The sequence below is a fragment of the Oncorhynchus keta genome, chromosome 18 (genome assembly GCF_023373465.1).
Source record: "Oncorhynchus keta strain PuntledgeMale-10-30-2019 chromosome 18, Oket_V2, whole genome shotgun sequence".
NCBI classification, from domain to species: domain Eukaryota; kingdom Metazoa; phylum Chordata; class Actinopteri; order Salmoniformes; family Salmonidae; genus Oncorhynchus; species Oncorhynchus keta.
In genome coordinates this window covers 9,419,925-9,435,928 of record NC_068438.1, presented here as the reverse complement: position 1 = coordinate 9,435,928, position 16,004 = coordinate 9,419,925, and the positions used below count along the sequence as shown (strand labels likewise).

Genomic DNA, 16,004 nt, shown 5'->3' with positions numbered 1-16,004 from the left:
ACTCCCCTACAAATCTCCCCACACACAGACTCGTTATTTTTCTTCTGATCCCAGACTGTCCCTCTCTCGCTTTCTCTCACTCACTGTTATACACAGACACACTGCACTATAGTCCCAGGTTCACCCTTTTCTTTCATTTTTCTACACAAGTGGCCATTAGTGACATTCCACTGATCTGTGTATCATACAATAGCCTTTTTAAAGAGTGACTGTTTATCTAAGCGGGTGAAATGCTCCAGACATTATAGTCAATACACAGTGACCTGCCTGAGGGCAGAGCACCATCACTGCGTGGGTCAGAATTGATTTATTGTGTCTGTTCCCACTGATAACCACCAACTATCTGGTCAACACAGCCAACAACGAGACCCCTGGGGTGTTTAACTTACAGCTTCCACTTAGTATTTCCAACAATATTGTATTACAGTTGTGCGATATTGCAAAAAACAAATACCTTTTAAGTCCTATTGTGAGCTTCTGTTTGTTCCTAAAAATTAACTGCTGACACACATACGAAAACAACGCCGCCTTTATTTGTCCTAATTGATTTGTCATTTGGCAGAACAACAGGAATGTAATGACTATGTAATGATCGTGTCATGAACACCTTTAGATGGTTGAAGTCCACATTCCTGGGATGGCTGTGGCTTGTGGGTAACATCCCATTTCAGTGCTGCCAACCCTGTATTTGCCTGTCACTGCAGGTTATCACTTCATGCCCATTTTGTGTCCTATTTCTTTTAGCTAGCCTATAACGTTACATAACACGTGTCTATTATGTTGGGTTAATATCTGTTATAATATGCTCTTACAGTCTGTCATCTCCATAATAACTTAATCCCAGAGATTTAGTTTTAACAGACAACAGTATGGTGGTGATTTCATGTATCGTGCCGTATCAAGTGTATTTACCAGAATGGTAACAGACATGTCCCTCAACTGCCAGGGCAGTGACACCGACTATAGCAGACATGTTTATCTGCAACAGGATGTCATTTACTCTGAAGGAGCTCACCTGTTGACGCAATTCATTGTGAAATGGAAGTACTCCAGATAATGGCAGATTTGTGCAGTATGCATTATGTAAAAGGATGTAGGATTAGCAAAATAGAGATTAATGACCAATAGCATTTCCAGAATGCCTTCCTACACACAGTATGTCAACATTTTATGCATAAATAGCCTCCACAATTACGTTTTTTTTTAGTTGTTCGATTTGAATCTTTATTGTTCTAGTTTTTGACAATTTCCTAGCGAACACGTGACACCATTGATCAACAAAACATATCAACGGCAGATCAATCTGCGTTACAGTGAGAAGATGTGTTTAGAAAAAAAAAACATTTTGACTTCATATTTTATGGTGGTTTATTCATGTACACAACAGTCTAAAAACAACACAGAAAGAGATTAAAACACATTACTTCATTAAGGAATCCACATTGGGGGTGTGGGGCAGTCTTTAGGGCAATCATTTCAAATGTGCACTTTGAAATATCTATTGACAAAACTACAAACAAAAATGGCAATTGATATAAAACTAAGTATTTTTGATCCTGGAATGAGAGATCATAGAGATTAACATTTGACAAGGATGGAATGACTTCCCTTCTGCTGACAATATAAAATCTCACTAGTAGAGGACAAGCAAAACATTTACATTGATCATGGAATGGTAAGCAAGAACTGTGCTGATTGATGACTGATTTATTGCTTTTGAGTATTTTTTCATCTATATGGATTGCATCGCTCTCACCATGAAGAATCGTGGCGAAAAACATGTGATTACTCCGTTGGGGGGGTCAAAGCTCCTTGCTGAACGAATCCCATGCAGATCTAATCCTCTTTGTGTGTCGTCACACGTTTCCCGCCTTTTTCTCTGGGTGAATGACAACAGAAAAAAATGAAATGTAATTCAAATATACATTTAAATCAGAACATTCATAGAAAACATTTGAATTGGTCTTTGTAAAGTGTTAGTATTACTCAAAGACTATTGGACAGATTCACAGCACATTCGACTTACTCCTTACGGTGAATCACAATATTGTAGACATGGCCCCTGACTGAACTGTGAATCGAACATGCAGGAAAAACTACTTTCATCGATAAACTGGTACCCCAGGGAGAAAGGTGCTTAATCTTGTTCCTAGACAGCCCAAGTGACACTTTGATTTAACTACTAATCCTTTGATTGACTAAATGTTATTGATGTTCTTTGACCCTCTTTCCCTACAATAATGAAGTGGCCCTGTTATACACAAGTGACCTGTCTATTGTGTGCTGTGACATGGATACCTATGAGTAACCGTTTGGTTCAGTGGTTCTTTCCCTGACTATTTACATGCTTCATGTTACCTACTGCAGCGTTGAGTGTCCTTAAAGGGATTTCAAAGTGTTGCATCAAAGTAGGTGAACGGCTTCCAGTATCACATAACTACACTACACTACACTACACTACACTACACATAACTACACTACACTACGCTTCCACTTAAAGCTTCACCCAGCACCATATTTGTAAACACTCAATGACGAAAACTGAGGTCAATATCACATGACCTTTTCTTGAACAGTTAGAACATGAGAAGAACTTTCTGGACAACGGTCAAAAGTTTTCCCACTATTGGCACAATGAGAACACTTTTGACCATTGTCAACTGTCCAGTGGCCGCTGACATAGTTGTCTGTACGGTGGATGCAGCAGCCTCATAGAACATCCTCTTCCGCGCTTCCTCTTTGTCACGTGGCTCAGCGTTGGCCTCCCCTGACTCAGAATGGGACCCTCCATTTTGAGGAATCCCCACCCCCCTCTCAAAGCTAGTCCCTAGTTCTAATTTGGCCTGTGTCATCATGTTAGCTCTATTTTTCTGGAGGTCACCATCACCACAGTCTATTTCTACTGCAAACTCACCAATTTGGGCAACTGCATTTCCTGTACCGAGGTTCAGCATCTTCGCATCCTTCATGGAGTTTGTGTTTTCTTGTTTGGCCTCGTCTGTTGGTCCGTCTTTCTTCGGGGTCGTTTCATGATTGTGTATGGCGTCTTCTTCGGGCGTGCCGTTCGAGCACCCATTCTCACCGTTGATTTTCACCTCTGCCACGGGCTCTGCTGGTGCTGCGGGCTTAGCTGAGTTGGCCTTCTCTGGCTCAGGACCAGACAGTGTGCTCGTTGTGGGCTCCTTTGCCTCTCCGTCGGCGGCTGTGTGCTCATTGACCACCTGAACCTCGTTGCTCTCGCCCTGGGCAGCGTCTGCTTCTCCCTGCCGGCTGTCAGACGTGCCAGCTGGGGCAGCCGCGCCCTCTGTGTTCTTCGCCTCCCCGTCTTCTGCCTCCTCACCCTCTTTCGGAGCTCCGTCTCCCTGGTCCACGCTGGTGCTTTTCCCCTTTCTCATGATGAAGTTTTTCAGCGAAACGGCACGGTTGAAGTGCGTTCGCTTGGTCTTGGCCGACTTGGCCTGCTCTTTGCCTGCCTCTTCCGTCTGCTCGGCCAGTTCAGATGCGGCAACACCTTCCTCCTCCCCGCTGGCAGCCACCGTGTCTGCTGACCGCTTGGACTTGGGGATCACGCGTTTCTTGAAGGAGGTCCAGATCTCATCTGCGTGTTGGTTCATTGATTTGTGTGGGGCGGCGGTGGCTCCTTTCTCCTCCTCTCCGTCTGTGTTGGTCTTCTCCTGTGTTTCACCGTCTACCTGTGCCTTGGCTTCGTCTGTTTCAGGCGCAGCCGCTTCATCGTTCTCTGTGGGGTTTTCCTCCCCTTCCGCCTTCTCGCTCTTATCGGCTTTGCTGATGCCTACGACAGACGGGTCTCTCTTCAGCCCCTGGAATGTCCATGACCTTTTCAGTTTCCACCGTTTCTGGCCACTGGATTCTGAAGCCTTGGAGTCCAGTGTACTTGTGTCACCAGGTGTGCCCCCAGATGCACCCTCGCTGCCCTCAGCGTCCTTAGACTCTTCTGTGCTCTTCTTGTGACTCTTCTGGGCCATAAGCTTCTTGAAGGAATGCCAGCGTTTCATGTGTTTGGTCGTTGCACTAGAGGCAGGCTTCTCTGACTCTTCTGCTGCCGAGGCATCTTCCAATATGTCCACTGTGGCATTGAGGGCCTCAGGGTCCTCTAACCTGTCCAAGGATTTGGATCGGACCTTCACCTGGTTCTCCGGCACTTTCTCATTGGCCTGGTCCTCTGCCGCTGCCTCTGTGCCATTGGCTGCCGGCTCCTCTGCTTGGGCAGAGGCCTTTTTCTGCTCTGTGTTGCCCTCTCCATTAGCCTCCACAGCCTCAGTGCTCTGCTCCTTCTTCTTCTTCCCTCCCATGACCTTTCCCAGTCCACTCTTATTCAGGAAGGAAGAGAAAATATTCTCAGAGGCCTGTTTAGCTTTGCCATCGGCAGGCTGCTCTGTGCTCTCTGTGGTCTCTCCGGCAGGTTGTACCTCTTCGGGTGGAGACGTGACAGCCTCTGTGACAGTGTCTGAGTTTGTGGGCTCCACCTCTGTTTTGGTCTCGGTGGTGGTGGTGCCATCTTCCTGTACAGGTGCTGCACATGCATCTGTCGCCGCCATATCCGCAAAAAGTTGTCTGTGTCGTTATATCCCCTCTTTTTCTTCAGTAGTTCAGGTTAGTTCCGTTTGTGCTTGAATGGACTTAGTTCATTGATCACGAGCTGACACGTATGGCAGTATTCCCATCCAGCTTCCCTTCGGAGAGGAGGACCTCTGCATCATATTCCGTGGTGAGAATGGGGGCCACGAACCTGGTGGAAATGAAATGAGAAAGGATTCAATGTATGAATCAACAACACAGATAGTCCATTACTTAGTCTAGGGTACTCCAGACAGAGCAGATGCAATACACACTGCATCTCTAAAACAGAAAAGCTCTGCTCAAAAGGATTTAAAGTCAATGCATCCAAACACAAACCAACATAATGTAACGTGACAAATTCTACGTGAGAGGTGATGGGTAATTTGAAGAATGTGGAAATGACATGTATGGCCCAGCGCAGTCAGAGGGGAATAAACACAGGGCATAACATGCCCCAGATAATCTCATGTTGCCACAAGGGTTTGACTCCTGTCACCTAGAGGCTAGAGAGCATTGCTGTTTAGAAAGTGGATCAGTGGTTTTGTTTAGTATTCAGCACCATTTGAAGGGTTTATGTCTGGGCTTTAGTATCCAGGAAAAACAAGCTGACATTCTAGATAGTACGCTTACACAATAACATGCAATGACAGCAGAGTGAAAATCTAAAATCTTCAGCAAATCTCCATAATGGAAAATGACAAAGAAAAAGGCGTAGCTAATTTTAAAATGTCTATTGCTTGAAGACATAAAATGTCTGATTCCAAAGTAAAAGCCACCTTGATAAATGTCTTTATCTAGGAAAGTGTTTATAAATGCATCATAACATCATTACAAGGTTATAGGCAAAACAGAAACGAACAAATGCCCTATTTTCTCTGGCCATGATTTTCTATAGACTCGAGCCCCCTTATAATAGACATCTCTTCACCCACAGACAACCCCTTTATCTCATATTGTGTTTTGGAGCACTGCCCTTGTTTTCCAGTCTGCATTGGGTTATTTTGCAACGTATCAATGTCATCCATGGTTAAACTATCTTTATAGATTAATACCGAGTTCACGTTCTCTCCGAATCATCCATCTGAGAATTTGAAATAGATTCTCTCTCCAATCTAAAACACCAGAGGTGCACCTTATGATGTCGGCTAGTCATACTTTGGCATATTCGATGATTCAAACGGTCCCTGCGACTGCATGTGACGTCAAATGAATACAGCAACATACATTGTAATACAATGTTCTTGTATTTCGAGAAAGGAGCACGATACCAATAACACATTTTAATCTGATTTCCCAGTTAGGTTACTACTGCGTGCAAATGTGCGTCTGTGGAGGGAGTGGAGACCACGCTTGCATGTCCTGCCACAAGGACAATCGCGCGCTTTAGCCTTTTTGTCTGGTTTTCATCCGAGTACTCTATTCCCCCTTTGTTATGTTAAACCGGCAGTGAGAGCGAGGGGGTTTAAGATGCCCCTGCGATTGAGTTTAGCTGTGAGCTCCAATCATGCGCTGCAGAAATAGAACATAATTTTAATGAGGGAGAGACCAACAGTGTGAGCAACAATAGGGGCCTCGGCAGTTCGCATTCAAAATAAAGGTACCCCATTGAAACTAATGAAAATAGATAAAAAAAATAGTGGAATCATGCCACAATTGGACTAGATTTTCCTGGGCGAATGTTGTTAAAGTCAACAAAGGACAATTATTAGTTTACCCCCCAAAAAAAAAAAATATATATATATATATATATATTGTAATTGCACTGCATAGCCTACTCATCAATGTTGTAAAGTACTTAGGTTTTAAAAAAAAATGAAGTACTACTTAGTGGCAGAATTTAACTTTTTGGGCGACCTGACCAAATTCACATAGAAATGTGAGTTATAGATCTATCATTCTACTTGAAGGCAAGTTTAAGAAGTGGTATATTTGTTCTATGTGCCCTATTTCTATGCTTCCCGTTTTCAAGTTTTGTTTTTGCATATTTTACTTTCAGTTTTGTACACTAACTTCAAATGGCTCAAACAAAAATGTTTTTTGTTATGGAAAAAATATTTCACAGATGGTACAATGATTATCTACACTACATATACTTGCTCAAACAAAAATAGCTTAGGTTATGGGAACAAATATTTCACAGATGGTACAATGATTCTCTACATTTTGTCACGTAAACTCAAATTAGGTGAACTGTTAAGAGTTTTAGCAACCAGGAAATGGCAGAGGGATTTCTTTATAGTGTAACTAACTAAGTAGGGAAAGAGGGATACCTAGTCAGTTGTACAACTAAATGCATTCAACTGAAATGTGTCTTCCGCATTTAACCCAACCCCTCTGAATCAGAGAGGTGCAGGGGCTGCTTTAAATCGATATCCACGGAGCTTGGGGAACAGTGGGTTAACTACCCTGTTCAAGAGCAGAACAACATAGTGTTTTTTAAATTTTACCTTATCAGCTCGGGGATTCGATCCAGCAACCTTTCGGTAACTGGCCAAACACTCCTACCCTCCATGCCACCTGCCGCCCCATGTAGGCTTTGGGGTATTTGTACTTTACTATTTACTAGGGATGCACCGATATTATAATTTTGGCCGATACCAATATCCAATATAGTTTTTTTTGGCAAATAGCTCACAGATGTGCATTTCAACTAGAGGTCGACCAATTAATCAGAATGGCCGATTAATTAGGGCCGATTTCAAGTTTTCATAACAATCGGTAATCAGCATTTTTGGACACCGATTATATTGCACTCCACGAGGAGACTGCATGGCAGGCTGACTACCTTTTACACGAGTGCAGCAAGAGCCAAGGTAAGTTGCTAGCTAGCATTAAACTGAACTTATAAAAAACAATCAATCTTAACATAATCACTAGTTAACTACACATGGTTGATGATATTACTAGTTTATCTAGCTTGTCCTGCGTTGCATATAATCGATGCGGTACCTGTTAATTTATCATCGAATCACAGCCTATTTCGCCAAACAGGTAATGATTTAATGAGCGCATTCGCGAAAAAAAGCACTGTCGTTGCACCAATGTGTACGTAAACATAAACATCAATGCCTTTCTTAAAATCAATACACATGTATATATTTTAAAACCTCCATATTTAGTTAATATTGCCTGCTAACATGAATTTCTTTTAGCTAGGGAAATTGTGTCACTTCTCTTGCGTTCTGTGCAAGCAGAGTCAGGGTATATGCAGCAGTTTGGGCCGCCTGGCTCGTTGCGAACTGTGTGAAGACCATTTCTTCCTAACAAAGACTAATTAATTTGCCGGAATTGTACATAATTATGACATAACATTGAAGATTGTACAATGTAACAGCAATATTTAGACTTAGGGATGCCACCCGTTAGATAAAATACGGAACGGTTCCGTATATCACTGAAAGAATAAAAGTTTTGTTTTTGAAATTATAGCTTCCGGATTTTACCATATTAATGACCTTAGGCTCGTATTTCTGTGTGTTATATTATAATTAGGTCTATGATTGGTTATAACAGTATGACTGAGTGGTGGTAGGCAGCAGCAGGCTCGTAAGCATTCATTCAAACACCACTTTCCTGCATTTACCAGTAGCTCTTCGCTGTGCTTCAAGCATTGCGCTGTTTATGACTTCAAGCCTATAAACTCCCAGGACTAGGCTGGCAATACTATAGTGCCTATAAGAACATCCAATAGTCAAAGGTATATGAAATACAAATGGTATAGAGAGAAATAGTCCTATAATTCCTATAATAACTACAACCTAGAACCTCTTACCTGGGAATATTGAAGACTCGTGTTAAAAGGAACCACCAGCTTTCATATGTTCTCATGTTCTGAGCAAGGAACTTAAACGTTAGCTTTTTTACATGGCACATATTGCACTTTTACTTCCTTCTCCAACACTTTGTTTTTGCATTATTTAAACCAAATTGAACATGTTTCATTATTTATTTGCGACTAAATAGATTTTATTGATGTATTAAATTAAAACAAAAGTGTTCATTCAGTATTGTTGTAATTGTCATTATTACTTTGTACTTTATTACAATATATATATATATATATATTAGGCTAATACATTTTTTGGTCCTCCAATAATCGGTATCGGTGTTGAAAAATCATAATCGTCGACCTCTAATTTCAACAATACTGTGTAACTCCGGTAGGGCAACATCTGAAAAATAGCGCCTACTTGGTTAGTGTGTACTGGGGCTCGAGGTGCTCGACCAGTCAGCGAAAGCCAACATCATCCACGACAGAGAACAGTTGATTGTCAAGGGCAATGAAAATCCATCATCTTGACAATGGATTTCGCCTTTGAGTTGTCTCGCTGAATTTTTTTACTCTTTCAACTGACTGCTCGGCTTGAACTCGTTTAGTTGTTGATAGTGTCCGCTTAGTAATTTTCTGCTTTTGTTCTGTGTAGCGCTGTATTTTCCGTGGCGTCATTACGCCATCTACCTACGTTATATAGGTGCGCACGTCAGCATTGACATTGGTTTTGCACATCGGTGTTAACCTAGACAATCGGCCAATGTCGATGTTAGCATTTTTAGGTAATATCGGCCCGATTCCGATATGCTCACCGATATATCGTGCATCCCTACTATTTACTTTTAGTCCACTATATTCCTAAAGAAAACATGTACTTTGTACTCCCATGTATTTTCCCTGACACCAAATAGTGTGTTTGTAAATTATGTCTGAGTGTTGGAGTGTGCCCTTGTACGTCCGTAATTTTTTTTTTTTTAAAAGAGCCATTTGTGACGGATGGTTTGCTTAATATACTGAACAAAAATATAAACACACATGTAAAGTGGTGGTCCCATGTTCCATGAGCTGAAATAAGATAGCATACATTTTCCAAAAAAGCTTATTTCTCTCACATTTTGAGAATACATTTGTTTACATCCCTGTTAGTGAGCATTTCTCATTTGCCAAGATAATCCATCCACCTGACAGCTGTGGTATATCAAGAAGCTGATTAACCTGTTAATCCTACCCCCTACTTTTTCGAACATTCTGTTAAAAATCGCGCAACATTTCAGCGTCCTGCTACTCATGCCAGGAATATAGTATATGCATATGATTAGTATGTGTGGATAGAAAACACTGACATTTCTAAAAGTGGTTAAATCACGGCTGTGACTATAACAGAACGTGTGTTTCATCGAAAAGCGCAGGAAAATCTGATCACTGAAAATTGGAAAATATATCAATGCGCCACTTGCATGTATTGTTGAATGGAAACCAAATTACCTGGAGCCGAGATTGCAATTCCTACAGCTTCCACACGATGTCACAAGTCTTGTCATTTGCCTGGGCTTTGTTTCTTGGTCAAACGAACAAGAGACAGCCCATTTCTTCCGGTCTCCGACAGGATGTTTTGGTTGAGAAATATCCAGACATTATTTCAAGACGTGGAGCTATTGAATATACATCGCCCCGTGATCAATTTGATAGATTATTAACGTTTACTAATACCTAAAGTTGCATTACAAAAGTATTTCAAAGTGTTTTCTGAAAGTTTATCATCGACTTTTTTAATTACAAAAAATGACGTTGCGTTATAGAACGCTGTTTTTTCCTTGATCACACAGTCTTCATGGATCGATATCTAGGGTATATATGGACCGATTTAATCGAAAAAAAGACCCAATAGTGATGTTTATGGGACATCTAGGAGTGCCAACAAAGAAGATTGTCAAAGGTAATGAATGTTTTATATTTTATTTCTGCGTTTTGTGTAGCGCCGACTATGCTAATTATTTTGTTTACGTCCCCTGCGGGTCTTTTGGGGTGTTGCATGCTATCAGATAATAGCTTCTCATGCTTTCGCCGAAAAGCATTTTAAAAATCTGACTTGTTGGCTGGATTCACAACGAGTGTAGCTTTAATTCAATACCCTGCATGTGTGTTTTAATGCACGTTTGAGTTTTAACGAGTGCTATTAGCATTTAGCGTAGCGCATTTGCATTTCCAGATGTCTAGATGGGACGCCTGCGTGTCGGGTGGACGTAAGAGGTTAAACAGCATGATCATTACACAACTGCAGCTTGTGCTGGGGGACAATAAAAGGCCAATCTAAAATGTGAAGTTTTGTCACACAACACAATGCCACAAGTTGAGGGAGCGTGCAATTGGCATGCTGACTGCAGTAATGTCCTCAAGAGCTGTTGCCAGATAATTTAACGTGCATTCCTCTACCAAAGGTTGTTTTTGAGAATTTGGCAGTACGTCCAACCGGCCTCACAACCGCAGACCAAGTGTAACCATGCCAGCCCAGGACCTCCACATTCGGCTTCTTCATCTGCTGGATCGTCTGAGATCAGCCACCCGGACAGCTAATGAAACTGTGGGTTTGCACAACCGAAGAATTTCTGCACAATCTGTCAGAAACCGTCTCAGGGAAGCTCAATGGGCCGACTTCAATTGGCAAATGCTCACCTTTGTAGAAGTGTGCTCTTCATGGATTACTCCCATTTTGTACTGGGCAGATGGCAGACAGAGTGTATGCACTCGTGTGGACGAGCAGTATGCTGATGTCAACATTTTGAACAGAGTGACCCATGGTGGCGGTGGGGTTATGGTATGGGCATGCATAAGCTAAGGACAACGAACACAATTGCATTTTATCGATGGCAATTTGAATGCACAGAGATACTGTGACGAGATCCTGAGGCTCATTGTCATGCCATTAATCCGCCGCCTCCATCACCTCATGTTCCAGCATGATAATGCACGGCCCCATGTCGCAAAAACCTGTACACAATTCCTGGAAGCAGAAAATGTCCCAGTTCCTCCACGGCCTGCATACTCACCAGACATGTCACCCATTGAGCATGTTTGGGATGCTCTGGATCAATGTGTACGACAGCGTGTTCCAGTTCCCGCCAATATCCAGCAACTTCGCACAGCCAAATGTGTCACGCTGCATGAAGCAAATGGGGGTAACACAATTTTTATCCACACCCCCTACCTTTTTTTAAGGCATCGTCCAACAGATGCATATCTGTATTCCCAGTCATGTGAAAACCTTACGATAAGGCCTAATGAATTTATTTAAATTGACTGACTTGCATAAACAATGCAAAAAAAGCTAAAAGTAACCCAAACATAAACAATGCAAAACAGCTCAATGTAACCCAAGGTTACTCATTAGGTACAAAACTAGGAAACAAAACAAGCTACCCTGCTCCTAAATCCATGGCACATCAGCCCCGTAACTCAGTAAAACACTTGAAATTGTTGCATGTTGCGTTTACATTTTTGTTCAGGATATAAGGAATTTTACTCAAGTATGAAAATGTTGTAGTTTTTCCACCACTGATATTTATATATGCACTGCACAACCTAAGGATTCTGAATCCATTAAATTGGGTATCGGCCTACCCAGTGACACACACACAGAACACAACTCTGTAGAGTTTACACAAATATTAGCGTCTTAGCTCTTATTTGACTGGGGAAAATCACCTCCCCAGTTAGTCTATCATGCGTTTTGAAACTCATATTGCACTCTACAGCCTAACCCAGCGTTTCTCAAACTCGGTAACCCAAAGGTTGCACATTATGGTTTTGGCCGTAACACTAGACAGCTGATTCAAATTATCAAAGCTTCGTGATTAGTTGAATCAGCTGTGTTGTACTAGGGCAAAAACCAAAACGTGCACCCATTGGGATCCTGAGGAACGAGTTTGGGAAACCCTGGCCTAACCTATGGATTGTGCACCCATAAAATGTATCAGCCTACTCAGTGACACCCACAGAACAAAAATCTGTAGAGTTTACACACATATTAGCGTCTCAGTACACACATATTAGCATCTTTTGCGCAATACAAGCCAAGTTGGGATGTTCTACAGTCAAAGTCCCACAATAAGAGCTAAGATGACAATATTTGTGTAAAATCTACAGAGTTATGTTCTGTGGGTGTCACTGGGCATGCTGTTACCCCATTTCATGGGTGCACAATCCATAGATTAAGCTGTACAGTGCATATTAGTTGAATGTAGCCCAATTGTGGCAGGATTCCACTATTTGTATACATTTCAATTAGGGGACTTTTATTTTGGAAGCAAACCGCCGATTCCACTGTTGTTGCTCACGCTAATGTTTTTCACGACACACTGGTGAAAAAGCCAATGCATATGCTTGAGACAGCAGGTGCCCGTGCTTTTCAAACGCTCATTTGCATTGCTAATGTAACAAAGCCACAAGCCCAGTTTTGTGTAGGCTAGCCTAAAATAAACGTCTACCGAATTATTTTAAACTTATGTTTTCCTCTAGAAATGTTTGGGCTATTGCCTATGTAAGGGAATTCAACCCGTTAATTTAACCACAACCACAGAAATTATTTCAAATTGTAGCCTAGACGCATTCCGAACAATAGATGATGGGCTGGCCTATTGAGAAAGCTGTCCCGCGTTATAACGCGTAAATGCATCATCACTGGCAAAAGTCATGTCGAGGGGAAAAAAATGCTTTGTAGCCATCTTTTCGATGAATGAGTCAATATTACATTCATATAATCCTGGAATCAACACATGCGTGATTAGTAATATGAAATCCTCACTGATAAAAACAACAACAGCGCCACATTCCCATCAAATCCAGCGCTTGTCTATTGTGAAGCTCATAGACTAGGCTACACATTCTCTTATAATGTTTTCCCTCTCGTGAGAGATCACATTTGTAAAACGGAATTAAGGTCCTACTTGGCCCCGTTAGAATTCACACTTGAATGCCCTTAAATTATAACGTGTAAGGAGGCAGTCTGGCGAATGGGAGTGGAAGTTGATTTAATGAGGAGCCTCAGGTCCTCAGACACCAAAGTACGTTTTGGAGCGCACAATTGTCTTCCCAAACAAGTGTCTATCGAACCAAAGCAATGCCAGAAAAAGACAAACATTTAATGTATGTAGGCTATCCAGAGTTGCGATGCACCGAGCGCGCACGTATCACCCATCAACAGCCTGTTCATAGTCCCTCAACGTTGAGATCCTCCAACAAAAACCAAGCTTTGCTGCCCATCCAAGATCTTCATCATCAATAGCCATATTGTATGACTATAAATGTTAATTAAACGGTAAATGTAAATCACATAAATTAATCATCATATGCATTTAATAGCTTATTTAATAAACAGGCTACAAGAAAAAATACGAATAATCTCTGCAAACCTTGTTTCGTGTGGCTAAATCCGTTTCTGTGTGCGGGAGAAAGGTAATAAACTGCTCCAGACGGGAAAAGACACAAACTAAATCCCTGCTCGCATCCTCATGCCTTGAAGCAGCCAACCCAATGTGGAGAATTGCGCGGGGACGTGAGGGTCGCGTTGGTATTAACAGACGCGCAGCTGCGGCTCCGCAAATACAGACCATCTATCTCACCCGTTGCCCTTAGCAACCACGGAGATCACCCACCCCACCCCCACTACTAAGCGGGTTAATTTTAGTAATTTAACCTTTATTTAACTAGGCAAGAGGGTTAGAGTACGGTTCGGATTTATTTCCCCTCAGTAATTTGCCCAGTTAGAGCGAAGAGCCACTTGCATTTGATATGCGTAAAATTGTGCGATTTAAAGCGCAAAATCGTGTAATCTTAGGACAGGTTATCCTCCCATGTGCTCCCATTCCCATAATTTTGGTGTGCAGCCAACCGTTGCTTTGTATCTTAGTCTTGAACTCATGTGACTTGGGAACAATGGCCCTTCAAGCACATGAAGAACAATTGACACCTGGAGTGGATGAACTGTCCATTGAAAAGTCAATTCATTTAATCAATCACAATGTCCACCACCAATTAAATACACAGAGGAAAAGCCCTTTTATTACATGATTTCTCTTCTTCTGGAAACCATCTCTTGATTCCACAGGATGTATCCGCCTTCGCCTCACCAATCAGCATTGTTCAGCCATGTTGGAGAGCCAAGTGGCCATTTGCTTGCCACACAGTGAGACAGCAACACAGAAGACAAATGAAGGTGTATGGAGAGAAATAGCCAATCACAAAAATTCCATCAGTGGGCCTGGGGCGCCAGAACAGAGGGAGGATGCAGTGGAACATTGTGCCGTGGGCTCAGGCAGTCTGTATGGATGCCATCATATCTGTCTGTGCCTATCCGTTTTCATATTGGACAACATTTGTCCCCTGGATAGAGTAAATTGTGCGCTGCACTGGAAAAGCATTGCTGCGTGATTCATATTTTATAAGACAGTACATCTGCGAGGACTTGGTCTCTTTCGTTCCCTGAGCCTTCATTTCCTTGTGGAGGATGCCAGCGTGTCTATCTTTGCAGGCTAGGCTACACTGCTGGCTTTGAGTCAGCAAGGCATCCATTTAATGGTTAAGGGCACAGGGGGCATGGTGCAGCCGAGCTAGCCCCGTGTCATGCATGGCTCCATGTAAAATCCTCTCCTTATATGGGATGTTGCATGGTGCATCAAAGGGTTTAAGAAAGGTGCAGACATTAGCTGAAGCGGGAATTCAGAATGTTACCAAAGTTTGGCACAATAAATAATTTGGTGGGCATGGCTTGGTAGGGTGGAGGATGGCGCCTCTGTTACAGTAAGTGGAGTTTCTACCATCTATGCTTCCTCAACAACAATACACAGTGGCTCTTCCCAGTAGCCCTCAGTTAGCTGTTCTTTTTGGGGTGGTCATTTATCTCCAGAGTGGGGTGTTTGTCTTTTCTGTGGGATCACCCGCTAGAACTGCTGGCTCTCCTATGCCTCTGACCAGCTTAGGCAGGTTGGAGCCAACGTGCCTGAAATATTTCATCATTCCTTCCCCTCCATCACTAGCTGATCCAATCAGAGAATACATTATTTTCAGCCGCTATCCGAGTGAGCAAATCCCAATGTCATTTGGATGTCGCAGACAGGCAGAGGGAAAGCTGTCTGTGCCTGGAGAGGCTCTTGCCGCCTCTGGTGACGTGTGTGTAGGGTAATGACATATTTTCCATTCAAGGGCTTAATCATAAATAACACCCATTCAGATGCACCACTACATTTCAGTCATTTAGCAGAAACTCTAATCCAGTGATTTACAGGAGTAATTAGGGTTAAGTGCCTCACTCAATGGCACACCAACAGATTTTTCACCTCGTCAGCTCAGGGATTCGAACCATCAACCTTTCGGTTACTGGCCTAAAGCTCTTAACCGCTAGGCTACCTGTCACCATAACAGTCAGTACAAATTAAGTACCAACCTACAAGGTATGGGAGCTTTGAACAGTGTCAAAGTAATGGCTTTAGTTTTTGGCATTCTGTATCGGATGTCTGTCTGCTCTCAGACCCAGACATCCCACAGCCAGCAGACAGCAGAGTCCCTACAGGGACTGAAACATAAAAACAAATGTCCCCCAAGCGGAGGGATTTCAGTGTGAACACATTTAAGTGAAGCCTCACTAATGCCAGGCGAC

General features: G+C 42.4%; 1 protein-coding gene across 2 annotated transcripts; it reads right to left on the bottom strand.

The window, feature by feature from the left end:
* Nucleotides 1-1,208: 1,208 nt before the first annotated feature.
* On the bottom strand, nt 1,209-14,000 carry LOC118397197 (A-kinase anchor protein 12-like). 2 transcript variants are annotated; one of them, XM_052467356.1, is made up of 4 exons: nt 13,762-14,000; nt 11,401-11,510; nt 2,915-4,750; nt 1,209-1,879 (listed from the first exon to the last, which is right to left on the bottom strand). In XM_052467356.1, the coding sequence occupies exons 3-4, from the start codon at nt 4,557-4,559 to the stop codon at nt 1,857-1,859; spliced, it is 1,668 nt and encodes a 555-aa protein (XP_052323316.1). In that variant the 5' UTR covers nt 4,560-4,750; nt 11,401-11,510; nt 13,762-14,000; the 3' UTR covers nt 1,209-1,856. The 2 variants fall into 2 exon arrangements, with proteins under 2 accessions (XP_052323316.1, XP_035647617.1); XM_035791724.2 differs by lacking the exon at nt 11,401-11,510.
* Nucleotides 14,001-16,004: the final 2,004 nt, after the last annotated feature.